A 13,356-nucleotide genomic window follows, 5' to 3' on the forward strand; every position below is an offset into this window, starting at 1 on the left:
CGTCAGTGACGAAAGCTAGTGGATACTAGCTGAAACGTCTGACGTTTTCAAAATCATATCCAGTTGCTTGAGTAACTGTTTTTTGGCATATCGTATTACCTGGATGTCTAACCTTCATCGACGTAAAGATGAATTTGTTTATCTATTCAGATTGTCGTGTTGTTGATCTTATGTAGCCTGTGTTTACACAAGCTCTCTGCCCGGAGTCAAAGACCTCACCCCAAGGAGAGCGGCAAACTTTTGGACAGGTGGCCACCAGGAGCGCGATTTATTTTTAGTCAGGCTAGATCTTATGTATTTGACCGGGGATTTAGCCATTTTTACTATACGTTGTTACTAGTTGTTAAGTGATCACACACTACACTGTTCTCAATCTGCAAAATACAAAATTACACAGAGAATTGACGCCTATGGACACTTGTTTCTTCTTTTCCTTCTCCTCTTGCCATTTCGTTAAATGGATTCAACTGCATTTTAGGCCAAATGAGCTGAAACTTAACAGGAAGGTAGAGTGGGCAAACATCCCCAGACGCTTTTTCATTCCTATAAATTTTTTTTATTTATTTGCCACTTTCTGACCAAACGCATATATTTTGGGCTTCTGAACTGTATTTAAAGGCAAGGAGATATCAGCATTTCTAGTGTGAACCAAAGTATCTTGTCGTAGAAAGAAAAGACAGTGCGTTAGTGGATGTTAGAAATGTCCTGACGTGAGATGCCGAATAACTGTGTCGAAACAAGACACCATCCGTAGCCCTGCAACTTACATTGTCGTTCGCATCCGCGTATGACATGGCTACAACAGCCAACATCAGGTTGATGAGGTAGCAGGAACCTAGGAAGATGATGAAGACGAAGAACAACATATTCCACGGACCAGCTGCTCTGATTATCTGCCAAGGATAGTATAGAATAGAATCCATAACATACAAACTTGAATATAGTTCAACAAATGTATGAGGTAAAAAGTATACATGGTCGCTACATATTCTAATCAACAATTGTAGACATCGTACCTATTATACAAGGACATATTGATTTGGTTATGGATGACATTCTCTGGGAACCCCAAAACTGATACGAGCGTGCGAATTAAAAAAATTCTTTAAAAAAGTTCATGACTGAACTTTTTCATTTTTTTTATCACATTTTTCCTGTCCTTTGAAATTGATTTTGGCATTCAACGACATTATTGTCGTTTTCAAATATATGTATTTTTGTCAATTTTCAAATTTCAAATAAATTTGCTAATTTTGCAGCTGTTTTGTATGATTTACAAAATGGTCAAAACTTGTTTTAGAATGGAGGAAATGAACGAAAAACTCATGTGCGGATGTCATCCATGTAATCAAATCAACATGGTCTAATATGATAGAATAGGATACATACCCGAGTTCGACAATCAAAAACTTCCGCCAAACAAGCATCGGTAACTATGGCAAACTTATTTTCTATCTTGGATATTTTGTATTTTTAAGGGTTCTCTGCTAGCTCTGTATATTTATCAGGTTTTGTATCAATGGTTTATTTACGTTAGAAACACAACAACACTGTCCCAAAAATGGAAGCCAGAGGCTGAATTGACATGGGCACATTACATAAACAGCAAACAGTATAAAACGTCATATTAAACAATTTAAAATAGTAATAAGCCATTAAATTAAATGTATATAAAATATTGTCAGTAAACGTTTACAAGTGCAAATAACATTTCAGATAACAATACCGACGGAAAATGGTAATACTAAAATAAGTCTTAGGTCCAAAAAATGTGACAGTGTTACATATTAAGCAGGCGGAGCATAAAGGGAAGGGCACTATTTTGATAACGAGATTAGAGATAAAGATAAAGAAAACAGTACTGCTGACAGTAGCCGTGACGGGGGACGCAATAAGCTACTGCCCGCATTCCCGGCGTCACATTTCCCTTCTACCTATTAACGTGACGTCACAAAAGCGGTGGATTGGCAGAAATCTTGGCAAATACTGGTGCTGAACAGTCAAACGCCTTGGTAAAGTCAAGTGTTTTATTGTGTTGAAGTTTGAAGTATCTAGTCTCCACCAGACTTATTTTGCGGGGTGAATAAATCGTAGAAATCGGCCTAAAAAGGATATTAATTGGCCAGAGAAGATACCGGCCAGAGAAGCTCCATCTTGGCGGGGCAATGGAGCTTCTCTGACCGGCTACCTTCTCTGGCCACTTAATACCCTTTTTAGGCCGATTTCTACGATTTATTCACCCCGCAAAATAAGTCTGGTGGAGACTAGAAGTATCCATCTTACCAACTGGTAAAGATTCTCCCAGTAGTCCTGCGTAATAAGGCGAAAAGAAGATAACATCGCGTAGCCGAACGTGTCAAAATTTGTGAAGCCATGATTCGGGTTCGTCCCTATTCCGGGAAGGCACGTGTACCCTGTGGGGCATTGTCTGAAAAGAAAACATTTGAGTTATTTCCAGGAACAAGCCACATGCTGATATCTAACGACGTGCAGTGTTTTTTTTTAAAGCCCTAATTTTGATTATAACAAAATCAATGTGTTGGCCATTTTTGCATACTAGTAATTTGTTAAAGCGAACGTCCACAAATATGCTCCCGACGGACCTACTCGAATTCTAAACTCACCCATCACCCACTCACCCACTGACACACCCACCCAGCACCACTGACACACCCACCCAGCACCACTGACACACCCACCCAGCACCAAACACACCCACACAGCACCACTGACACACCCACACAGCACCACTGACACACCCACACAGCACCACTGACACACCCACCCAGCACCACTGACACACCCACCCAACACCACTGACACACCCACCCAACACCACTGACACACCCAGTACCACTGATAAACCCATTACCACTGATACACCCAGCACTACGGACACACCCAGTACCACTGATAAACCCAGTACCACTGATAAACACAGTACCACTAATAAACCCAGTACCATTGATACACCCAGTACCACTGATAAGCCCAGTACCACTGATACACCCAGTACCACTGATAAACCCAGTACCACTGATACACACCCAGTACCACTGATAAACCCAGTACCACTGATACACCCAGTACCACTGATAAACCCAGTACCACTGATAAACCCAGTACCACTAATAAACCCAGTACCACTGATACACCCAGCACCACTGACACATTCAGTACCACTGATAAACCCAGTACCACTGATACACCCAGCACCACGGACACACCCAGTACCACTGATAAACCCAGTACCACTGATAAACCCAGTACCACTAATAAACCCAGTACCACTGATACACCCAGCACCACGGACACACCCAGTACCACTGATACATCCAGTACCACTGATAAACCCAGTACCACTAATAAACCCAGTACCATTGATACACCCAGCACCACGGACACACCCAGTACCACTGATACATCCAGTACCACTGATAAACCCAGTACCACTGATACACCCAGTACCACTAATAAAACCAGTACCACTGATACACCAAGCACCACGGACACACCCAGTACCACTGATAAACCCAGTACCACTGATACACCCAGCACCACGGACACACCCAGTACCACTGATAAACCCAGTACCACTGATACACCCAGTACCACAGGCACACTCACATAGCAAGACTGGCACACTCATGCAGCAGCACTGAAGACTTACCCTGCACCACTGGCGTTTCCACAAAGAGGCCACTCCCCGTTGTAAAAGTACCAGTTTGCTACGGAACATAAAGGTTTTTTTTACTATTAGCTTCACAGACCACTATTTCTGAACCATATTCTACTGATATTGTTTTAAAATTCATAAAAGATGTCGAATGTTGTAAGTTAGTAGAAAAACTCTTGATACAAATGGCGTTTTTTCAAGCTGAAAATTTATGTCTTTTGAACTAAAATGAAGAGACCTCACACATTCGCCATTTTATAAAGTTATGTCATTGTTTAAAACAGCGTCATTTGTCTAAAATAACGTACGTATTCAAAATATGACAGTCTTGTCCTAAGAGGGTTGTTGTAGCATTTTCTCATTAATTTTGTAAATAAGGCCCTGAATTATGCCTTATGATGTTGATCTTTACTTATGTTTGTCTATCTTATCCACTGCCAAACACCACAAGGCTCAGTCTTGGTCAACATCGCAAAGGTTGTGACGTCACAGTGACGTGTTGGTGTCGGCCTGTACATCAGCAATGCTTCCCAGCAAGGTGCAAGTCTTACAGGTCTAGTTACCTCCGGGGGAGGAGACATCCTTCCGCGGAAGGGTTTTGTGAGAAATTTAGATTTTCATGTTCGCAGCTGTTTTTCGCGTTTGGGTGGACGGATTCTTTTGGTATATGCTTTGCTATTGGGATGTAGATAATGCACGTTCTTTTGTTTTTATTGTAGATGTGTTTTCGGGCGTGAAAATGTTGCCTTTTTGTGGCCCAAGAACACCCCTTTTAGCGTGAAAGTGGTCGCCACCGTTGACCTTTGGCGTGTATTAGGTATTGTCGGTCTCGTCCACGAAGGTGACCCCACGCACAGAGGGGTGTCCGGTCTCAATAAATTCTTTGTTTAAAACCCTAGTCCTGCGGCGTGCAACAATTGTTGTTGTAAACAACATATAAAAATATACAATAAAAAGCCCGGAGGTATAAAATCTCAGATTTTACTTGTTGTATTTTGGGAATTGCGGCGTCAATTAGTCTTTTAGTAGCTGTGCTTTCCCGTTATGTCCAACGTACATGAACACTAATCAGCACTGCGCTCATTCTACTCGGCAACTTCCAGGACTTCGTAGGACACGTCATAGACATAGTCTTGGCAAACTCCTATTGAGGCATCTCTTTATTTAGGGTGGGAGTTTGGGTTTTGTGCATTTCAAATGATCTTACTAATATTGACCCGCGCAAAAATTCACTCATTTCTTGTGTAATTTGTTTTATTGATCTTATTATATTCTTCGGTCTGCTCTTTTTGTCGTCTTCTTTTTATACAAAAAGGACGGAGAATGAACGTTTTGAAGGGGCTGTTGTATGTTTTATCCGTTGATAAACTTACATCCTGGCTAACACCTTCATAAACAAGAGTTCCACGATCTCATACCTTCGCCAAATGATATTAACCATTCCGACTGACGAAATTATACTTTTTTCTCATTGATTATGAAAATAAGATCCTCATTTCCTTTTTATCATGGATTATATCAGTTGGTCATATTCTCCACCCAATGACAGCCTTATCGTAACAGAGAAGGCTATTCTATCGCTTCCTCATAAATAGTGGAAAATGATGTTATGATTTGAATGAATTATTTCTATTGATGTTTACTTTCAGTTACCTTCCAAATTTGGCAAGTATGAACTGCATGGCAGTTATCACTATGAAATTATAGCAATTTTACATTAATTATGCAAATGAGGTCTTCATTTACACAGTCTTCATATTCACACGTGTTCCATATGCCTATACAGCAGATTTATAGACATTTCTCATTAATTATGCACATTAGCTCCAGATATGCATAATTATCATATAATTATGTCAAGCATCATTTAAGCTATGTACGTACTAGAAATCATGACAATACGCCAACCAGTTCTTTAGTTCTCGAAGATTTTTCAACAAACGTTCCTGCAGTTCCAGAACAAGCCGCCCAAACCCATGTCACCAATCCCCCAGCCCAAGTATCTAAAATTCGTGACCCTAGCATGTCTTGATCATCAGCTATAACCGGAACTTCTCCTGCAGTACCTAGGAAAGCCGCTAGGGGGGCCAAAATATAATCATTTCTAGGTCTTATCAACACTTATTAAATTTTATAACAATCTATCGATATCATAAGCTCCTTGAGTTATCGTGCTAAACCACATACATACCCACACACACATATACACACAAACACTACTGAAAATATAGTTTTCTTGGCGAAGGTAATAATGAAATATGCTGTAACCTAAACTCACTTTCGTTGTTTATGTGAGCCATGTACACCTCGTCGGTGAGATTTAGTGCTGTTCCATTGTCTGTCGGTAGGTCGCGCACGCACTTGTTCAGTAGGGTCCCCATGTAGAGTTGTAGCGCGAGAAGTGAGAACACAGCCAGGCAGAATACTGTTAGCAGGATAACGTCCCGAAGATTCTTCACTGATTCTATCAAAGCTTTCACTATGGTTTTTAAACCTGTAAGACAGACAGCATTTGATCTTGTCAAAACATGGCCTTTTTTGTGTCAGAAGGTGGCCTTGTTTGACGAGAACGGAAAAAAATCGTAGCCTACCCTGGATGCCAAAACTAGTATCGGGCCGTTAGCCGTTTTCCTACGGCAGCCGAGAGCCCTTTGCCCGCCTGCCTAAAGTAGCGCTACGGGGGAGTTGAGCCCGAGGGGTTTGTCCGATTTGTAGGGCCAGCCAAACTCCCCCCGGGCTAGACTCCCCCGTAGCGGTAATTTACACCAGCGGGGGAAGGGCTCTTGCGGCAAGGAAAACGAGTTCTGGATTCCAGGGTAATCGTAGCCACACACCATGAATAGAAGAGAAGGCTTGTTTCATGTAAATATGGGATTATCGTAGTGGATTAATCATATAGATAAATAAATAGATACACGAAACCTGGAGAACATGTTACATGTGGAGATATGTGGATCCCGATGTAGCTTTTTGCTCACTAAGGCATCACCACATGGATTATATAATGGCATCACAGACATGATACGCGGTGTGTTAAAAATGGTTCCTTTTCATGAAGATGCTCACCTGGCACTACAGAAATGGTCTTCAGCGCCCTGAGTACTCTGAAGGCTCTTAGAGCGGAAAGGTTCCCCAGATCAACAAACATCGTAACATAGCTGAAAAAAGAACAGCGCAGATAGACGTGTTAGCAAAACCTGAGACAGGTTAGGAATCGGTAAAAGAGACTACCAGTATCTAGGTAGAAAGCTCAGGTTGGTGAAAGTTTCCTTAGATTACAGTTGCCAAAAATACACATGTTGGTCTGGTCTAACATGGCGACATATTCTCCCGAAAACATTCGCAACTAGAGGTCGGAGATCTCATGTCTTCGTCAGAGGGACATTGTTCTAGATAAAGGAACGTTTTTTTAATACTAGAAATCAATTTAGTCTAGAGTACAAAAGAATCTCTGTACTCCTTTTTTTTCCTTTTTTTTATTCTACGACAGTGTCGCAAAATGTAATGAGAAGATGTGATGAAAGGAAAGAATCCGAAGAGGGGGAGATTTATTGCTGTTTTCCTTTGTTGTTGCACTATGTTCTTTTATTCAATTTGCATCCTAATCTTTTGTATGTATTTCCACAGTTAGTATGTTCCAAATCTGTGCATGTTAATCAGGTTTTTTTGGCCTTCGTGTAGTTTATTCCCGTCTTTGTCAATAAATTTAAGGTACTCCAGTGGACGTCATCCATAGAAATTACTTGGTCTGGCCTTACAATTAGGGAATGACCTGCCTGACGCATGTCCACCTTTTCCCTCCCCCGCCCCAGTATTTATAGGACAGCCCCTCAATTGTAAGCAATTGATACCAGATGCGGCCGGGGACAGCTGTCCCCATGTGAATCAATGCAGAGGTTGTTGGGGGTAGTTCATTATATACCTAACACAAAAGGTCCACTGCAGCGACATAGGGACCCCCCACGAGGCCCGTTTTCGAACTTGACCTTGGCCTCTATAATGGTAGGTTGCCTACCAAAAATCAGGAACATCTGTTTAAATATACTCGAGTTATTTTGCTAACAAGCTACAAACACAAAAAAGTCCACTGCAGTGACGTACTGACCCCCCACGAAGCCCAAACTTGCACTTGGCATTGGCCTCCACAACGGTAATCTGCCTGCCAAAAATCATGGACGTCGAATAATGCCTTCAAGAGTTATTCCGCTAAATCCGCAGTCACCCACAATGCGGCGAGACAATTTCATAGTCCTTCTGACGAAGACAACTACAACACGCATTCACTACAACACGCATTCACTACAACGCGCATTCACTACTAACAACACGCATTCACTACAACACGCATTCACTACAACACGCATTCACTTCAACACGCATTCACTACAACACGCATTCACTTCTACAACACGCATTCACTACAACACGCATTCACAACTACAACACGCATTCACTTCTACAACTCGCATTCACTACAACACGCATTCACTTCTACAACACGCATTCACTACAACACGCATTCACTTCTACAACACGCATTCACTTCTACAACACGCATTCACTACAACACGCATTCACTACAACACGCATTCACTTCTACAACTCGCATTCACTACAACACGCATTCACAACTACAACACGCATTCACTTCGAAGCGGTGCAGTAAATATTTTCAAGGGGTTTCAAGGGGTTCCATTGGTTTCAATATCATGCATAGTGCAAATTGACAAAACTAAACCGATACATCGGAAGGTGCAGATAACCTCCTAGTATTTCAATTGATGGAATTCTCTACTCAAATGACATATATTGTATGTGTGTAAGGCCTTTGTCTTTTGGCAAAATTCCAGCATCACGTTTTATTGCTAACTAGAGGTCGGAGATCTCATGTCTTCGTCAGAGGTACATCGTTCTAGAGAAATTAACATGCGTATTCTTCAATCTTTTTAATAATCAATTTGGTCTAAAGAACAAAAGAATCTCTGTACTATTTTTATGGTACAGAACACCCTGAAACGGTTTGCCGCAGATTATACAGATGCGTCGTCACCCGTGTTAGCCCCCCCCCCCTACGTTATTTGAGTTTGGACTGTTACTGGGAAAAAAAACGTTCAAGAAATTCTTACTGTGTTGAAAGTGTCACGACAGCGCCGAAAAATATAATAAGAGAAGATGTTATAAAGGAAAGAATCAGAACAGGGTGACTACTGCTGTTTTGTTAATTTGTCTTTATGACAAATAGAAGACTTGTTTCTTGTGTTCTTTGTGTCCTAACATTTGTACTTCTACAGTTAGTATATTCCAAATCTAGGCATCTCGTTTTTCGGCCCTTCGTGTTTTTATTGCGCGCTTGCCTTAAATTTAAGGTAATTAGATTTAAGGTCTCCAGTGGACGTCATCCATAGCAATTACTTGGTGTGGCCGTAGAAAATTTCCTGACATATGTCCAACCTTTCCTCCCCCTGCTGAAGTTATAGTACAATCCCTCAATGTAACGTCATTTGATCCCATCCCATTATGGGGTTCCCCGCTATATCCAGCTGTCGGCTGTCTCCATGCAGATGTAGGTGGGGAATTTCTAAACACAAAATGTCCTATTACGGGGACATAACGACCTCCACGACTCTCATCTTTGAACTCAATCTTGGAGACCACGACAGTAATATGCCTATCAAATTTCATTAACTTCCATCCACACATACAAAAGTTATCCTGCTCACAAGAAAAATTAACAAAATGCCCCCTGTAGTCACAACGATCGGGCAGGATCAACCTGCGGAAGGCCATGAGAATGGCAACATGGAACGTACGTACTCTGCACCAAGTAGGGAAGCTAAGCAACGTCCTGAGAGAGATGGAAAGGTGCGACATCAACGTCCTCGGTGTCGCCGAAACTCACTGGACAGGAAGCGGCTTCTTTACTACCACAGAGGGAGAAATGGTCATCTACTCAGGAGGAGAAACACACAGATCAGGGGTGGCAGTAGTACTGTCCCAAGCAGCGTCCAGAAGCATGCTTTCCTATAAAGCTGTAAGTGACCGCATTCTACTAGTGCGCATTATGGCATCCCCGTTTAACATGTACTTGATACAAGTGTATGCACCGACCGCAGATACCCCAGACGAAGAAGTCGAGGTATTCTATGAGCAAATACAACAGCTACTACAGGAGTGCCCAAGCCAGGACATCGCCATGGTGATGGGTGATTTCAACGCCAAAGTAGGTGCAGATAGGCTTGAAGCAGAGGTCTGTGGTCCCTACGGCTTAGGAACACCCAATGAGCGAGGGGAACGGCTGGTGGAGTTCTGCCAAGATAATGGCCTGATCATCACCAACACAGTCTTCAAGCACCATGCGAGGCGTCGCTACACATGGATGTCCCCAGGGGACAGGTACAGGAACCAGATCGACTACATCCTCGTCGACAAGAGATGGAGGAGTAGTGTCACCAACTGTCGAGCGTATCCTGGACCTGACTGTGGATCAGACCACAACATGGTGGTGGCAAGTCTTAAGCTCAAGATTAAGAGGTGTGGGAGGTAGAAGCGGAGAGCCCACCTAAATCTGGATGCACTAGACTCACCAACAGTTCAGGAAGCCTATAACATTGAGGTGTGCAACAGATTCGAGGCCCTCAACCTGCTCCAGGAAGAAAGAACACCGGAGGAGTTCTCTGAGTCCTTCGCGGAGGCCATTAAAGCTGCAGCAGAGAAGGTGCTGGGAAAAGCGCCTAGAAAGGCAAACCACCCATGGATCTCGCAGGAGACACTTGACCTGATAGACAGAAGGCGAGAGCTGAAAGCACGCCGTACCACTGAAAGTGGGGAGCTGCTCTACAGAGAAGTGAACAAGCGAGTCCAAAGGGAGGCAAGAAAGGACAAAGCAAGGTGGCTGGAAGAGCAGTGTGCGGAGATGGAGCGAGGACTCGGAGGTAACAGCTCACTCAGGAAGTCGTACAGCATCATCAAGAAGTTGAGGAGGGGGTTCCAACCCAAGCAGAGGAACATCAGGAGTGAGGACAACCGAGTGCTCACTGATCTCAAAGCATCCTACAGCGCTGGAAGCAGTACTGCGAACAGCTGTACAGCGACAACGCATCGCACTCCGACAGTGATGACGAACAGGACACATCCAGTGAGAAGTCAGGAGACGAGTCCTTCCCAGAAATTTTGGAAACAGAAGTGGAACACGCAATCAAGCGTCTCCCAAAAAACAAGGCTGCTGGTGTAGACGACCTACCCGGTGAACTTCTGAAGACCGACAACCCAGCAGTAATAACAGCCCTGTGCTGCCTCTGCAACAGGATTCTGCAGACTGGTGACTGGCCCACAGACTGGGTACGGTCAGTGTTCATCACCATCCCCAAGAAACCAGGAACTACTGACTGTTCAGAGTATCGCACCATCGCTCTGATCTCCCACACCAGCAAGATTCTTCTGCGTATTCTTCTGAACCGCATGGAAAAGGTGGCAGACCAGGAATTCGCTGAAGACAGATGGGGTTCAGGAAGAAAGTGGGAACCAGGGATCAAGTATTCAACATCAGGATCCTAATGGAGAAAGCCCGGGAGAGTAATGTAAAACTTTTTATGGCATTTATTGACTATAAAAAGGCTTTCGATTCTGTAAGGCACAGAACCCTGTGGAAGATCTTGAAGGATATGGGTGTGTCCAGGTACCTAGTCAACTCGCTACAGCAGTTGTACAGACGACAACAGGCAGCGGTCAGAGTGGAGGATGAGTTAACTGACTGGTTCCAAGTCACGAAAGGAGTGCGTCAGGGTTGTCTGGTCTCACCGATCTGCTTCAACTTCTACTCGGAAGCAGTGATGAGAGAGTCTGCTGGTGAACTCTCATGGATTGGTGTGAACATCAGTGGGAGGACTGTCAACAATCTACGGTTTGCTGATGACATCGCCCTGATTGCAACATCACCTGAGAGACTTCAGGAGCTGCTGGACCTAGTCAACACTGTGTCTCTACAGTACAGGCTGGAGATCAGCACCAAGAAGACCAAGGTCATGGCAGCAACTAAGCAACCCACAGTACTGAGTATCTTCTGTCAGGGGGTCCAGCTGGAGCAGGTGTCAACTTTCAAGTACCTGGGTGCCATCATTGACGAAACAGCTGGAAGCAGCCGGGAGGTCAGTGCGCGCCTGGGAGCCGCGAGGACAGCCCTTAGCTCCCTGGACGTCATCTGGAAGGACAGAGTCCTAAAGATGTCCACCAAGATGAGGGTGTTGAGAGCGCTGGTGTGGCCCGTGGTGACTTACGGCTGCGAAGCATGGACACTCCATGCGAAAGACACACAGAAGATCGAGGCCTTCGAGATGAAGTGTTACAGGAAGCTGCTCAGAGTTAGCTGGACAGAACATCGTACAAACGCCTCAGTCCTGGAAGAGTTAGGGATCGGAAGATCACTCCTACACATGATTAGAAGGAGGAAACTACAGTACTTCGGACATGTGTCGAGAGCACAGAACATCTCAACTCACATCCTGCAAGGACGGATCTGTGGTAGCAGGAGCAGAGGGAGGCCGCGAAGGAGATGGGTAGACGACATCAGAGATTGGACAGGCAGGTCCCTGGCTGACTGCACACAGATGGCCAAGGACAGAGATGGATGGAGGAAGCTTGTGCTGAATGCTACCACAGTCCCCGACCCTCCAGAAGAGGAAGGGACAAGGTGAAGGTGAAGTCACAACGAAACCCCCCACGAAGCTCAGTAACAAACTTAACCTTGGTCCCGACAATAGTAAGCACCACACCAAGAATTATAATCAACATTTTACAAATACTTGAGTTATCTTGCTAACAAGCCACAAACACAAAAGGTGCACTAACGTGACGCACGGACCCCCCACGAAGCCAAAACTTGTACTTGACTTCGGCCTTAACAGCGGTAATCTGCCTGCCAAAAATCATGGACGTCGAATCATGCCTTCCAGAGTTATATCGCAAAATCCGCAGTTCCCCACACTCCGGCGAGACAATTTCATAGTCCTTCTGACGAAGACAATTATGCAAATGGTGGATTATTATAATGTTCGCTTCTGACCCGGACTGCTCAGTGGTGTAGTGGGATAAAAGCCATTCAGTCACAGAACCACACAACGCATGGCTTTAATCTATGTCCACTCCGATAGCAGATACCACCAACGTGTATCAGCGCCTGACTGTGACCGCCTATCGGAGTAATGAATCAGGAAAGATGACGTCTTCAACCTTACACAGCTGAGTGGTATGTCAGCTATTAGAAACGCCAAACCACTGAGCTGCATTTTATCATGTGCAAACAAAATGTTTTCTTTCCCGTCTGTGATTTGAAACCGTGTCTCTATGTATGTAGAATAATAACCGCGTTGAACCATTGCATATAGTTTTTTGGATCATAATTTGATTTCTATATTTAGCAGGCAATCCCTCTAATCACACACACACACACACACACACACACACACACACACACACACACACACACACACACACACACACACACACACACACACGAGATCACACACACACACACACACATATACACACACACGCGCGCACACACACACACACACACACACACACACACACACACACACACACACACACACACACAAACACACACACAAACACACACACACACCTGTGCTCTCAAATATAGTATAAATGATATATGTGCAGCATGT

General features: G+C 43.9%; 1 protein-coding gene across 2 annotated transcripts in view; it reads right to left on the reverse strand.

Annotated features, from left to right (window-relative positions):
* Window positions 1-13,356, reverse strand: part of LOC109467633 (sodium channel protein type 2 subunit alpha-like) — an 80,783-nt gene that overhangs the window by 35,712 nt on the left and 31,715 nt on the right. For both annotated transcript variants that reach the window (XM_019765668.1, XM_019765667.1), the window contains exons 5-9: window positions 6,743-6,834; window positions 5,955-6,170; window positions 3,671-3,728; window positions 2,284-2,428; window positions 768-893 (exon numbers count right to left, since the gene is read on the reverse strand). In XM_019765668.1, the coding sequence (XP_019621227.1) occupies window positions 768-893; window positions 2,284-2,428; window positions 3,671-3,728; window positions 5,955-6,170; window positions 6,743-6,834 (637 nt within the window). The remainder of the gene's footprint in view (window positions 1-767; window positions 894-2,283; window positions 2,429-3,670; window positions 3,729-5,954; window positions 6,171-6,742; window positions 6,835-13,356) is intronic.

This window comes from Branchiostoma belcheri, unplaced genomic scaffold (assembly GCF_001625305.1).
Source record: "Branchiostoma belcheri isolate BF01 breed outbred unplaced genomic scaffold, Haploidv18h27 scaffold185, whole genome shotgun sequence".
Taxonomy (NCBI): domain Eukaryota; kingdom Metazoa; phylum Chordata; class Leptocardii; order Amphioxiformes; family Branchiostomatidae; genus Branchiostoma; species Branchiostoma belcheri.